Consider the following 15,842-nt stretch of genomic DNA (forward strand, 5'->3'; position numbering starts at 1 on the left):
TTCAATTGATCATTGCATAAAAATTTATAAATGTATTAGCCAAATTACGGCAAACATATATAAATAATGCGCATACGTGGTATTAAAATAAGTAGTATCAATTTAGTGTTATACCAACTCAATAGCATTGGTATTTTATTATATACTGATTATAAAAAGTTTACAGTAACATATAATACCAATATAATTTAAATAAGCTTGAATATATTATATTTTACAAATACAAAATCGTAGTTACTTAAATCAAGTTCATACATTTTTATTACTTAAAAATGCTAATAATGTGACATATACTATCTCAAAAATGTTTAAAAATACACAGTAATTTATAATCTGTTTCATCCATAATAATATGTAAGACAGACACATACATCATAAAAGGTACTTTTGTTAAATCCATGCTTTACTAGTTAAGTAATTAAGTGCATTACCACAAATATTGTTATTCGTAAATTATAAATTTTAAGTCATATCAGTCATTATTATTATAAATGTATTTTTAATGATCATGTCAATCACACATATTGTCATATTACTAGTCGTATAAGAAAAATAATATACTCATTTTTAAAAATTTTCATAAACTCAATACAAATATTTTCCCAGCACCATTGCACGTCCTAAAGTTTCTCAGAAATCATCATTAAAAATTTAGGAAATAGAATAAAAGTAAAGAAATAATAGATAAAGATTCCCAAATATACCTACTGAAAGAGCATTAATTATTCAACAACAGGTGTATCATATCCTGCAGAGGCCTGGTCGATTATATTTGCGAGTGCGACAGATTTCAAATTGAGAATAAGATTTCTGAGTTTACAGTAAGTGCACAAAAAATCGCAATAATAGACGACTGTTGCTGTCTAAATCATTAATACGTAGGCACTTACGTAATGGAAACTCTTTAACTTTAAATGATAGAAACCGTTATCCAAAGGTTATTGTTATTTATTTAAATAAAATTGTTCCCAAAAATCAACATTGTACTCTTATTATTATAATGGATTAAGACCAAAAAATTGGCACAATTAATATATTACTTGATATGTTTGTATGCATAATGCCTATAACTTAATAATTAAATAATGTATGAAAACGGGATTTAGTGGAAACCTACTGTGATTTTATAAAATGAGTTGGATAGTAATCTCTACAACTATGGCACAAATGTATAATTGAGTTCATAATACTGACAATTTCATTGTACTAAAAATATCAAATGAAATGTATATATATATATATATATATATATATATATATATATATATATATATATATATATATATATATATATATTTATTAGGAATGTTACTATATATGTATTTAAGTATCTAAGCCAGAAAATGGACGGCATTATAAACATTTATCACATGTATATTTATAATAATTAGCCAGGTATCAACTTGGCAAAATATTAACTATAAGGGAATGCTTGATACTTGTATTAACTTACATCCTATTTTTAAATACACAATCGAGATTTAACGCTTTTACGGGTAAATAGTACCTACATACCTGCTTCTTTATTGCCAACGTTTCGATGTGGATTGTACCATCTCGTGACTGAAGTGAGCGGCGGTTTCGTCTGGCAGCTCGCGCAGTCTCTTCGGTTACGCTCACATTGTTACCATTATTATCTAGAGCCACCCTACACACCCCTCTCATGGTCTCTACACTACGTTTAAACAAATTATCGCATATTTTTAGTATACTAATTCCATACTGATGAAAGCCTATATCACTTCACTCACTTCAGTTCTGTCGTGACCATGACGTAGTACAATCCACGTCGAAACGTCGGCAATAAAGAAGATGGTATGTAGGTACTATTTAACTGTAAAACCTTTTCCTCGCGGTAAGTCCCGATTGTATATTTAAAATTATGTGTAAACAACGCGAAAGTTTAAAATTAACTTACATACTTATAAGTACATAAAAATTAAACTATAACCTGTTTAAATAGAGCTTTATGAAAATGTAATCAAATAAATAATTGACTTGGCAACAAAACAGTTTGCTGATACCCAATAGTAAAACAAATTAGGAATTGATTGTTTTCAAACAATTCAATCGATAGAAATTAAATAGGTAAATTACTGACTGTTCTCAGAGAGTACCTTAATTTAATAAATAAAGATCCCAGTTTTATAAGTTTTCTCACTTTAGGGTTTCTGTCGAAACTTTAAAGAGAAATTAAAACTTCTTAAATATTCGATCTCTCTGCCTAACCCAAACAGGGTTTTGGAATGAAGATGGATGAGTACTAGGAGCTAATGTCATCATCATCAAACTGTTGTTCGTTTCATTAGCCTTGAAGTAATTAAGTTTCATAGTAAATTCAAAGTATTTTCAGGCACGAAATATATCACTATTTTTATTTAATTCTACATTATAACTGATTTACCTACTTTTAATTAATGAATCCTTTATCAAATAAACCAGAGTAAGAATAATAAGTATAGTAAGTAGCATATTAAAAAATATTCAAAATATGTTGAAGAATACTTTATCCTTTATGTACATACATACATAATAATAATGATACATATCTCGCTCGCTCAACTGATCCGTATAACATACACTAGATGGTCTAAAAACTTGATTTTTGCATGTTAGGATCAATATGAGACAAGATATTATAATACCTACTAGCGCCTAGGCATACGTTAAGATTTTTTCAATAAAAACAGTTGAAAAAACAAATACAGCGTTCATGTTTGTAGAATTGGCCGCTTCAATTCGATAAGACGGCAATATATTATAACTGTTGTAATATAGAAAGGTTGACTAAGCGAGTTTATGTTAATATGTATTTTTTTTTTAAATAAGCAAAATTTATGATAAATAAATTTGCAATTAAAGCAAATTCTATCCAAAGTACGTATTAAGTATCATATCTAAAAACTACATTGGGTAAATATATTTGAGTGTATATATTTTTGAAATAACATTATTTGAATATTCATAATTTATAAAATCAAATAAATACAATTATTTTACCATAAGCTACAGTTGTGTTGTAATTACAGATTTACGATGAATTATTGTGATTTCCTTTTCTCCTATGCCAGATGGAGAACTTGGTTCGGAAGTAACAAGCCACGGCGATAGAGATGATATAGGTTGAGATTTCGGTGTTGTATCCTCTTTCCTCTCCATGGGTTTAGGAGATGCTAGTTTCGGTTGAGTAAGAGGTGGTTCAACCACAACAATCGATACATATTGAGAATTTATTGGATTAGAAGGTAATGATTCATTTAAAATTTTTGGTGATGGCGTAGACGGTATAGAAACATTGATATTCGTAGATTCATTGATTATCTTTACTTCATTTTCTCGAGCTTTCAATATATTATTACATTTTAATTGACCAGGAGGAAGAGCTTTAGTTGACGACAAGTAACATTTTGCTTGATTGTTAGGTACTTCCTTGTCGCTAATAGAATCCAACTGGTCTCGTTTCACTTCATTTTTAGAATCATCATTATTCAGTTTCTCTTTGACTAAACTCATCAAAAGATCATTCAATGGATTAGATTCTGTAACAGGTGAGCAATTGCATGGTGTTTTATTGAGAACTAGCTGAGTAAGATTATTTCTCTTCTCCTCCACCTTTTCAACTTTAAACAGAACTTTGTTACTTATAGCGTCATCTTTAGATATCGCGACTTCTTCAGAAGGTTCATCATTTATAACATTCTTTGTTGACAGTTCACCAACCTCGGTTACTTTTACATCGCTTTCTACTAGAGATGATCTTTGTGATTTTGCACTACTCTTCCTGGATAAAGTGCCAGCACTAGTATCAGACATAGATACTGGTGCATCAGCAGATGTACTGGGTACTTCACTTGCTGCCTCAGGTTGAGCATTTGTCTCAGTTTTTGAAGCATTATTTTGCTTCTCCCTTTCTCTCAACACATGACTTTGCCGTCGAGCAAAACGTTGACTAGGCCGTCTCTCAAATTGTACAGTACGTCTGGCACGATTTTGTTGAGTAGTTTGGTATTCAGTTTTACCTGAATATTGGAATCGCGATCCCATTCTAAAGAAGTTTTGTCTGGCCGATGGTCCTTTCACTGGTGCTCGCAAACGGAAGAAAGTATGATGTTCAACAGCACATTTCCATAAATGTTTGCAGGCTTTTTCATTGTGTAGACGAAAAACAAATGTATGTTCTTGTTCCCGGCCTTGATCGTCATCTTCAACAACCACTAGAGTTAATTTCTTCTTTTTAAAATCTAATTTGCTTATTTTAGGCCAAAAAAAGAGTCCGATTTTTTGGGGACCTTCAAAAACCAATATTCCAGTTGGTGTCAATCCTAAATGATACTCACATCCATCTTTACCTAAAACAATGTGCATGTCAACACCATACATTTCAAGCCACTTAGCTTTATTAAGATAATTTACTTCAGCTTGTGCAGGGGTAAGGCCCTTACATTTCTTGTACTCCTCTAAAATTTCTATCTCCATTTCCTCTGTTTGGTTTGGTACAAATCTAAACTCTGATACTGTTGCTGGTGTGTGCACAGTTTCATCAAAATCACCCAGCTCTGATTGTAGAGCTAAAGCAGCCAACTCAACTGCAGTTGAATGAGGACATTCCAATTTACTTTCTAAAATGTCTTTCTTCAGCTGCAAAAAGAACTGATATCTTGTCAATTCTTCTCTTAAATTATTTGGTTCAGAGGAATAAAATTTTACTTTTAATCTTAAAGTATATGGTGGTCCAATTTTAACTTGCTTTTTAATAGTTTTAGTTGGATCAAGCCAATGTTTGACATTATTTGTATCAGTGAACTGCAGGCCAAAGTAATCTTTTTCTATCAAATCTAATGAGTAAAAAACTTGCTCATATAAATCGCCAGCACTAGCCTTTTTTGATAAATTTATCGATAAATCAGTTTCATCAAGCAACATAACCTTGCATTGAATAAGGTTTTTATTTATAGATGTTTTCTGACCTTGTTTGTTACGGTTCTGGCTCGAAGAGCGCCCTCTTCTACTCAGGAACCGCAACATCTTTGTTCTATGGAATCACCTGCAAAATTTAAAAAATTATAAAAATATCGAAATTATAAATAAAGTAAATAGATATTTTGTTATTACAAGACACAAGGTGTTTCAAATACAATAAAAACTTTAACTCAAAATCACTTTAAAATTAACACTGAAAAACTAACATAAATCCAATGTAACAAAGTTCATTAATCAGATTAGCTCTGAAACTTCTTAACCAATTTTAAAGAAATTTAGTGAATAGTGCTCTAATTTGGGAAATAGTATGGTATTCTGATAATTTATCCTCAATATATTTTGTAGAGCGAAACAATGTTTCCCAGTTCAGGACACTTAAATCTAAACTTTAGATAGTCTTATAGAATGGAATTTATTCAACTATATACATACTTATTTTTTTATTTTTAACAAACATGCTTTGCTAAAGAGAGTTGCTATAATGTTAATCATAATGATTAATTGCAATTACAGGGTACAGAGGTATAATACCTTAGTGTGGAGGGGGGAGGGGATTGTAAGTAATGGGGTTTGACCCATTACTAGTAATACTCTTGTCACTGATACCCTCAATATCATATAATAATATTCACTGATAATGTAGCTTTATATAGGTGGAAGAATTTTTAAAATCCATTAAGTATTTTTGAGTTTATATATTACAAACAAAAACCTAAATTTTTCCTCTTTATTATATTAGTTTAACCCTAGAGTGGGCGCGTCTTTTTACGAAACGTCAGTGGACGCGTGGGGAGCATTTTGCCGCCTCTTTTCATAAACATTTTAAGTAGAAATAAAGCTATTGAATTAGTTTTTGTTCTCAGGATTTAATTAATATACAAATAAGTAATGATAAATTAACGTATTTATTAATCTATGTTGGGAAGAACTTTGGTTTACAAAATTTTTAGGAAAATTTAATATTTTCATTGACTTTTTTAGCTTATTCTATATAATACTCTATAATACTGAAAAAAATGGAAAAAAAAAACAACAAAATTATATGTTTTCTAAATCGCCAGGACATGCTTGATTGAAGCAGTCTTCACATAGGTATGTGCAAGTAGAGGCTGTGGCCCATTAACGTTTAGAAATCCTCGGAATGGTGAGGTCGCTCCGTGAGGCCTGTGAAGAACCCAGGAAGCTTCTGCGCTTCTGGACGGAGCTAGATTGCCTGCACTAGCCACGACTCATACGCACAATGCCCCAAGTGAGAGGCTAAGTGCGGAAAATGGAGTCTTTTTCAGATTCACATTCACATAGGTATGTGCAATATTCAACGCACAGTAACTTTGAGCATCTGCAGCACCCTTTTTTGGTGCGCCTATTTTTCTTTGCTGGATATATACTGCATCTGCCCTCCTTTTTTGAAGATGATGTTTTTTCTATAGATACAAAGCGAGCAATTTGATACCTTAAGGAATATTTAATGTATCAATTGATGACCTTGTGGTCACATATTACTTGGCTAGGACCATGGCAATCTCTTTTAACTACTGTCGGCGTAGCATCAAGTGTCCAGTATTAGCTTTGTAAATAATTTGGCTGTTTACTGGTATAAACCAGAACAAAAAAAAACAACCTCATTGGCCATCTGCTGGTCTTTCTTCCAACAGAACGAACTTCTACGACGTCAACACCACCTTTCGTATCATTATAAAATGTTATAAGTGCAGGTTTTGTAGCAGGCCCGGTATTTCATCAATTTTATACAAATTTCATACAAAGTTGATAATAGTAATACTACTTTTTTTTGCTTTTTGTTTGGAACATAAGATAGCAAAATTTTTTGATAGCAAAATTTGACAAAAAATATATGATACAATTTTTATATACGTTAGTGGGCGTGTGGTGAGCAATTTGCCTCCTGGCGATACCTGATTGTAACCGCCTTCTCCTTAAGCGATTCCCCGCGCACTGATGGCATGCAGCCTTTCAGCGCGTGTTGCAAACGAAATTTGGGGCAGCTACAAAAAAACGCAAAACTAATCGCTAATTGTTTTACAAATTATTAACGTTTTTTTAACGCGGGCGGCAAAATGCTTATACCGCGCCCACTTTAGGGTTAATAAAGTAAACCATTGAGTCAAGTAATATGCTATTAAAATAAAAAAAAAAAAACCTATTAAACTTATTTTGATTTCAATAATATTTATTAACAAAAGTTAATAAAACAACTGAAATACAAATAATTTATGAGCTATGTATAACTAACTTTAATATTTCTTTTAATTGAATTGTTTGTTCCTTTAAGTCAATTATAACATTCATTTGTGCTATACATTATGATAGATGAACTCTACTAACAGTCTATCTTTCGTCAAGCCCATACATCACAAAAACTTGATTGTGCAAACTTGCAACTTGCAATGCAAAGTAGCTTTGGAATGACAAAATTTAGTTGACGAAAATAAAAGGACCAAACGAATTATTTCTTAAATATACTCACCAGAATCTCTGATATTATCCGAAAGTTTGTGATTTTACATAAAAAACTGAAGTCTATTAAATTATGCACTGAAGAATAAAATAAAAAATAACATTACAAAATAAAAATTTAAAGAAAATCCAACATCACCGATTACTGACTGATTGATTGAAATGATTAGTTCAGTCACATTGATCTACCAACAAAGATTAAGAATAATACCTATATTAGCAATCTCTTTCTACGTGCATGAATATTAAAAAACATGATTGGTTTCTAATCACTAAAATTTTAAATATACTTTATTAATTTTTTACCATGACTTTATAATTTTAGAAAATGTTTGATATATCAATTATTTATCAATAACAAATTTTACATTACTATATAGATTATATATTCGACACACTTTATGCAAAACGTTTTTCATATATTTTATATTTTCAATTGAGAAAAATAGCAACTGATGATGTATCTTTCGTCCTCTTTTTACTAATTATATTTACATAGGAAGAAAGGAGGCAACTATATAATTTACAAATTTTATTTTATTATTTCTTCTATGTAATTACTTGTTCTTAGATTCTACTCATTCTATTGACTTGACTGGATTATATCTTGCGTGGTTTTACGTGGTGTCGAACTTTTATAATTAAGATTTTATAAATAACTGAGGAATTCCAAATTATACTATATCATAATTTAACTGTAAGTACTGTACAATATTGATCTCTCTTAAAGGTTTTTGGATATTGCATTGTTATCCTAACCTTGGAAGGTTATGATGTGTGATGTTTCTCTGACTCCCAACTTCAGCTAAATGCTTCGAGATGATTAAGTAGATAATTTCACAGAATATTCTGATGTTTTAAAATAGGTATTTTAAGATAGAAAAACGAAGCAACATAACAATAAAATGTCAAATATAAATATTAATGAGTTTAAAGTTTTTATTAGTATTGTTCTCAATTTTTCTTCATGTGATATTGAAATACATGAAGGGCTTTGTAAATATCCAAAGAATGGAAGGAAATAGGTTTTTTATGTACAAAGTCCCCTAGTGTTATACTGAGTAGACGAAGACAATTAAAAATTTCCAAAAAATTTTTAATTAACCAACCCACTGTAAAAAAGAGATTTTGGTCAGTAGATAGGGTTTTAAAACTAAAAAATGAGCACTTTTGTCTTCTTGTGCTATTTTTGCTTTTTATCCCTATCCTCTTCAGTATAAGATCTTAATTCTATAAGTTATCCTAAGGTTGATCTTATATCTGTTAATTATATCTATGTATATATATTAATTAAAACCATAAACATTTTTAATTATTTTTGCTTTTAATTCTCTGTAAAAGGCACAGTAATCTTATGTTGTATGGTTGTAGGTGATTGTTATCATTTGATATCATATTGATTTGATGGAAAGTCAATAAGGTTGTTCCTCTGTTTATTTTACATTCTTAGAAAAGTATTTATTTGTAGTACTTTATTGTACAATACAATCTTAAATAGTGTTTGTGTGTGTGTGTGTGTGTGTGTGTGTGTGTGTGTATGTGTTTTAGTAGTATTATAAAAATTTAAGACCAACTTTATTTAAGTATTTCCCTTTGTTATATATATGTCAAACATGATAAATTACTACAAAATACTGTTTGCAGTATTACATCATTACATATATATATGTATATTCTACTTCATATGCATAGTTTTAAGAAGCAAGAAACCAATTAATTAGATCACTTTTAGATAATATATCAAGATAAAAAAATACAGTTTTTAAGTTAGACTTTTAGAAAAAATAAAGGATCTTCCGATAGAGAGATTTAGATCAAACTTATTTCACTTTCTTTTGGAAAAGTGCTATTATACAGTTATTGAATATTTAAATGACAAAAAATGTAATAAAAGATGCAATGTATTAAAAATTACTTAAAATAGAAACCATAAGTTTATATGATAATTTGACATAGAGAATAATGTAATTTGGAAAATGTTTGGACTTATAATTGTAATATAATGTAGACTTAAAACCATTTTAACATTTGCATACCTCTGCGGGGTGCTGCATGTTATGTGCCTGTATATGTATGTAACGTCTTATTGTACCATGTAGCAAGCGAATAAATATGATTTGATTTGATTTGATTTGAAATACAATTCTAAAAATCACATTAAATTTGGTACAGTAGTTTTTGCATGATGCCAGACCAAACATACAGATTTTGGCTTCTTTTGCTCTTATTGTGACCTTTTTATATTTTTACATATAAATTTTTCTTAAATATATCTCATCTACAAACATTGTCATATTACAATTTAATTATATTAATCAGAAATAAATACAATTCTAATCATAAATTATTATATTCATTCATTTTTTACTCAAAAATATGATTGAATATATCTACTTCTATTTAATATCAATAATAGTAACTTTTGTCAATTTTTAAAATTAGGTCAAATTCTTTATGTATATATTTATTACATTTAAATAAGTTTTAATAGACTTTGGAATTACAATAAAGAACCAAAGACTATAAAGATAACCACTACAATAATATGTATATAATTACATATTACTGTTAAAATATCTTGTTTCAATTGATGAATATTGACAGATGCCAGTCGCAGATGACATCCAGTCCTCATGGGCTGATGAGGTTGAGATAGATCAAGGAGCACTTCCACCACCATCAGAGGTAGTAGAAAATGGTCTGAAGATTGTTACAGAGTATAAATATGATAATGACAACAAGAAGGTGAAAATTGTTCGGACATATAAAATTGAAAAACGAGTTGTTTCTAAGGTAATTATTGCTACTATATATATTCCAAAAGTTTGAAAAAAAATAAAGTTAATATTAGTTAGCATATAGCTTGAAATTTAGTTATCTGTATTATCTACACTAATATTATAAAGAGGAAAGATTTGAATTTTTGTGTGTATGTATGTTTGTAATGAATAAACTCAAAAACTACTTTGCTGATTTCAAAAATTCTTTCACCATTAGAAAGCTACATTCATCCTGTACTCAGGGTAACCTATGTTACTACATAGGCTATATTTATTGCTAGAAAAGATAAGGGATCCTTAATAAAACTCTAGTAATGTAACTCAAGGTGTAAAAAATGCTATAAAATATATATATTTTGTTCTATCACCAATAGTTTCCGTTGCATGCGCTGCGGAAACTATTGGTGATAGAACAAAAGTATGTTCTACAATATTGAAGAAAATATCAATAACTACAAAAAACTTTGTGATACTATATGTCCAGCTATTATTGTTATGTCACAATAACCACATTTTACATTTTAAAGTTGATAGAAATACCAACCAAGATTACACCATGTTATTCATACTTCTGTTTAAATCCTTATCCAAATAAATCATATTGTTTTCAAAACTGTTTCAATTTATATAGATTATTTTTTTAATTTACGAATTTAATAAGTCATATCTATCTACCCTATTTAAGAGCTGCGCTCTTGTCGGTGAAGCTCTTGCCACTCACTATGATTTTCAGTGAGTCTCTTCACCTCTTGATACGACACAACACCAACTCCTTCTTTGATCTGCCTGATGTAACTATGTCTCGGTCTCCCTCTTCCCCTCATTCCTTCTATTTTACCTTTATTTATTTTTTATTTTTGATTTTTCCAAAGGTATATTCCATTCGAAAGTGTAAATTGTTGTAAAAATGTTCACCCGTGCAAAGCCGGGACGGACCGCTAGTACTATATTAATAGCTTGATTAAGCCAGGCCATTAACTTATAGTTATACGTAATTTATAACCTGCATTTTCAGAGTATTGCAAAACGCAAAACCTGGAGTAAATTTGGAGATTCTGCTAATGATAAACCAGGACCCAACCCTGCTACCACCAATGTTTCTGAAGATGTGTACATGCAATTTATTACTAGCAAAGAGGAGAGTCAACGCCCCGATGATGGTGAACTGGATGGTCTGAAAGTAAGTAGATGGATTTAATATATAAATATATTGATATAATAAATAAAAATATTTAATGATTGTGCCCCACAAAAGAGCCAACTTAAATTTTGACAAAATCACTTATTATATATATTATATTATATAGATATTATATAAATATCTAAAAACTAAAATACTGATCCAATTTTGACAAAATTCCTGTGGGACCAATCTGTATATACTTTCAAATAAAAAAAGAATTATTGAGTGACCGCCACTACGGCTTTCGCCATAGTCGCTCAACTGGTGACCGCTTGGTATATCTTACGCACCGATGGGCGTCAGCCATTGAGGGCCAGGGTAAGGCGCTCGCTGTCGGTCTTGATATTGCAAAGACTTGTAACCAGATCTGGCATCGGGGTCTTCTATCGAAATTGCCCAAAAGAAAATGTGATTTCAACCTTTTCTTGAAAAAGGTAATAGAGGGACTCTCTTGTATGTGGGAAGGGAGTTTGTTCCATAACAGGACAGCTCGTTACGAGAAAGAGTTGCCCATAAAATGTGTCCTATACACAGGAAGTTTTGAGCATCCTGAACTGAACTTGACAGAAGCGTTTAGGACGGACTGGTGGTGGTAATAATTTAAACCGGGAGTGGAGGTACGATGGAGAATTGGGGTGTTATAAAGGAAAGAAAGGATGTGCATATCACGTCGAAGTCGGATAGGGAGCCACTTTAACTGGTTGCGAAAGGCAGACACGTGATCGTATTTACGAAAACCAAAGATGAACCTAATAGCTAGATTTTGTAAACGTTCCAGCTTGTTTAAAACCTCTTCAGTCACATCCAAAAAACACGTTCACTAGTTAGTTCAGTTTAAACCTAGCGGGTTTAAAGACACAAGCTTGCGCATTTACTGCTAAAAAACCCCATTTGCTGTAGCTCCACAGTACCAAGGCACGTCTCTTAACATCTCTAAAAGCATTGGGATCCTTGGTGTCGATATCTCTAGTGATGTACAATTCCGTGGCCACCTTGAAGGTAAGGTGAAGCTAGCATCCAAAAAACTCGATGTGCTCAATAGAACGAAGCATTACTTCACGCCGGATCAGCGATTAATGCTCTACAAATCACAAATCCAGTTCCACATGGAGTATTGCTGTCACTTATGGGCGGGAGCGCCTAAATACCAGCTTGAACCCTTCTACTCGTTGCAACGACGAGCTATGAGAATTGTCGATGATCTCAGGCTTACAAGCGGTATCTAACCCTTAAGTCTTAGGAGAGATTTTGCCTCACTCTACGTGTTCTACCGCTTGTACAACGGATTGTGCTCAGAGGAATTGTTCAATATGATGCCCATAGCCATTTTCTACCATCGTACGGCTCGCCATCGACAGGGAGATCATCCTCATGTCCTACAGACTCAATGGTCGCGTAAAGCGCGGTTTCAGAGATGCTTCCTTCCATGAACACTCAGGTTATGGAATGAGCTCCCTGCCGAGGTTTTCCCAAGTGTCTATAGCATGGGGTTCTTCAAAAGGGGGGTAAAAAGGTTTCTTCAGGGTCGGCAACGCACGCGTAATACCTCTGGTATTGCAGGTGTTCATAGGCTATGGTAACCACTTACCATCAGGTGGGCCGTATGCTTATTTGCCACCTCAGTGGTATAAAAAAAAATTTTTTCAAATTGGTAAACTGACATGACAGAATTCCGAGGTAATAAACATAAAAGAAATACAACCAAATTGAGAACCTCTGTCTTTTGAAGTCGGTTGATTATATATGAGCTAACATAACACACTTTAAAAAGTTGTAAAATTATATTTATAATAAATTAAAAATAACCAAACTTTCAATATCAAATTATGGATCTTAGTTATTAACACAAACATACGATATACTTCTGTACAGTATATAAATTGAAAAGCTTTTGCTTCAAATATATGAGTGTGTTGAGTTATAAATACATCTAATAAATGTAATTGTATGTTTTCATGTACAATATATTAATAAAATTTGTTTATTTGTGTGCAGCCTCAAACAAGCAGTGTGATCTTCAAGTGTCGAACATGCCAAGGAGATCACTGGACTTTAAGCTGTCCTTTCATGCACTCTCAACTGGCTCAGGCTAAAGCTAGTGAAGCTGCCAAAGCAGCAGGTAAAATACTTTTTGTTTTGGACAGTAGCAAGTTTGGTGAGAAACCAAACTTTTGTATGCTCTTAGTCAAACAAAACTATTTAGTCAATTCTGAACACAACTTATATATATTAAGATTACAGATTATTTTTAAATGTATGAATATTTTGTTGTTGGACTGTATGTGTACATATAATTAACTTAAGATGTTTTCTATTTTATAGAGGCCAAAGCACCGGCTACCAATAAGTATGTTACGCCATTTATGCGTGAGGGAGGCGCTGGGCGTGGTGCAGGGCGTGAACCGCCAGGCGCCCGCCGTGATGATGTGGCGGCGATTCGTATCTCCAATCTTAGTAACTGTGCGGTGGAGGCTGACCTTGACGATCTTGTCAAAGGTTTTGGTCCAGTTCAAAAGCTCTATCTTGCCAAAGAAAAGGTATAAATCAATCTATATATAGATACTGTGTTAATGTTTGGTCGTGCTAATTTCTGAAATTGCTCAACGAAATTTAATAAAATTCTATAAATTTAGGTTGTTTATTCTAATATGAGAGATGGGATACTTTTTATTCCATCAAGAAAAAAAATTAAACTGGTAGGTGGTGTTAGGGAGCAAATCAACATTTGTCGGGACAGCTAGTAGTCTAATAATATTAATGAAATCTCAAATATTAACATTTAAAATGCATAATTCAAATTACTACCAGCCAATATTTCTTTCAAAATATTTTTTGTTTTGTCAGTGAACACTCTTATCCTGACCAGTCAGAATAAATACAGGAATCGTGATTCAGAAAGATCTAGAAAAGATATAGCAAGTTATGTTCCTTGATGCTTTAACATTGCATCGGTATCTCTCGTTGAGGTTGTGAACCGTAACTAAAGACTTTTGCAAGGGGTTAATTGACCTACTCTCCTCCTTCAGAGGAAGATGTGATATTTGAAAAATAATAATCAATGAGCCACCACATTTAGGTAGAGCTATAGTAGACATATTAATAATAATTAAGGAATATTAATAGAGATTGATTTTTATATTTTTATTTTCAGAGTACTGGTCGTTGCAAAGGCTTTGCTTATGTACACTTCAAATTTCGTGCTGACGCTGCAAAGGCTATTCAAACTCTTAACGGCTATGGCTATGATCATCTGATTTTGAATGTGGAATGGTCAAAACCACCTCAAAATAATTAAACTACAATTCTTTATCTTTTTATATAATACAAACTTTTACCATCTATTATATCCGTGCTATAATTTCCACTTAGAAGATCAAGTTTTTATATAGAACCACTATGGAAACCTTGAAAGCAAATAAATAATATTTTCTTTAGGTATTTTATTTCATTTGCATTATATTATATACCCATATATAATGCAAGTCCTTTTTGCTTTACTGTATGATCTATCTACATCTGTACATATAACAAAATGGTAAGTCATGTCTATAATTATTTTTTAAAAACAATATGCATGTACATACTTATAGTTGTTGATGTACTGGCAGACTTTTTTTTATATTTTTTTTTAAATTTTGTTGAGACTTCAGTATGCCTGGGTAACTATGCCAGCCTCAATGAGAATGTCTGAAAGTTAGGTTTGTCAATTCGTCAGGGACACCTTTACCCACAAATATAAGCGTTTGGCATTGCCAGTGCCTTTATTTACTCTTCTAATAAATGTTTCAGAAACACATGTTACCGAGGCAAAAAAAGTTCTTAAGATTTTAGTCTATTAAAAATTGTGCTTGTTAGTTGACTATTCTGAAACTGCTGAACCAATTTGAATGTGATTTTCAATTAGCAAGGTTTCTGTAACATTTAGTCTTTGTTTCAATCCAATTGGTTCAGAAATAATGAAATTATGTGTGCTGCTTTAGAAATGGGTCACAATTTTAGAATTTTGCACTTGTCTATGCAGAAATAATTGCAGGTACAGCTAATTGAAACAGATCTTACAAGATTTATTAGACAGCATGTGACCTCATAGTAATAGTAAATAATGGGTAAATTTGGCGTAATGTAAAATTATGCCAAATATGTCTATTATTTTGTTTGGCTTAGATATTTAGATAGCTAGAATGTAATCTCAAGATCTTTTTAATGCAACTTATGTTAAAAAACTAACAACACACTGGATCAAAAATGGAGACTTATAGAGAACTATGGACATTATAGAATACACTATGAGATTTACAATATCCTTCATGCATCACTATTCCTGACATGGTGCTATTCATCTGTACCTTGTAATTTTTGTGCTACATTGATCTGAAATACCTATGCTGGGTTTTATTTTTTAATGGGTGATAATGGAATGG

General features: G+C 31.6%; 2 protein-coding genes across 2 annotated transcripts; one reads left to right on the plus strand and one right to left on the minus strand.

The window, feature by feature from the left end:
* Positions 1 to 1,288: 1,288 nt before the first annotated feature.
* On the minus strand, positions 1,289 to 7,611 carry LOC113511760 (band 4.1-like protein 5). Its single transcript, XM_052897572.1, has 2 exons — positions 7,469 to 7,611; positions 1,289 to 5,044 (listed from the first exon to the last, which is right to left on the minus strand). The coding sequence occupies exon 2, from the start codon at positions 5,023 to 5,025 to the stop codon at positions 3,007 to 3,009; it is 2,019 nt and encodes a 672-aa protein (XP_052753532.1). The 5' UTR covers positions 5,026 to 5,044; positions 7,469 to 7,611; the 3' UTR covers positions 1,289 to 3,006.
* Positions 7,612 to 7,994: 383 nt separating this feature from the next.
* Positions 7,995 to 14,855, plus strand: LOC113511676 (eukaryotic translation initiation factor 3 subunit G-like). Its single transcript, XM_026895357.3, has 6 exons — positions 7,995 to 8,155; positions 10,063 to 10,251; positions 11,254 to 11,418; positions 13,417 to 13,540; positions 13,744 to 13,958; positions 14,573 to 14,855. The coding sequence occupies exons 2-6, from the start codon at positions 10,063 to 10,065 to the stop codon at positions 14,714 to 14,716; spliced, it is 837 nt and encodes a 278-aa protein (XP_026751158.1). The 5' UTR covers positions 7,995 to 8,155; the 3' UTR covers positions 14,717 to 14,855.
* Positions 14,856 to 15,842: the final 987 nt, after the last annotated feature.

The sequence above is a fragment of the Galleria mellonella genome, unplaced genomic scaffold, assembly GCF_026898425.1.
Source record: "Galleria mellonella isolate WM207_F2 unplaced genomic scaffold, CSIRO_AGI_GalMel_v1 utg117, whole genome shotgun sequence".
Taxonomy (NCBI): Eukaryota; Metazoa; Arthropoda; class Insecta; order Lepidoptera; family Pyralidae; genus Galleria; species Galleria mellonella.

Coding starts and splice junctions, on each gene's coding strand:
- LOC113511760 (XM_052897572.1), bottom strand. CDS start 5,025: ATGTTGCGGTTCCTGAGTAGAAGAGGGCGCTCTTCGAGCCAGAACCGT.
- LOC113511676 (XM_026895357.3), top strand. CDS start 10,063: ATGCCAGTCGCAGATGACATCCAGTCCTCATGGGCTGATGAGGTTGAG. Junction 13,541..13,743: donor TGAAGCTGCCAAAGCAGCAG/GTAAAATACTTT, acceptor TCTATTTTATAG/AGGCCAAAGCACCGGCTACC. Junction 13,959..14,572: donor TCTATCTTGCCAAAGAAAAG/GTATAAATCAAT, acceptor TTTTATTTTCAG/AGTACTGGTCGTTGCAAAGG.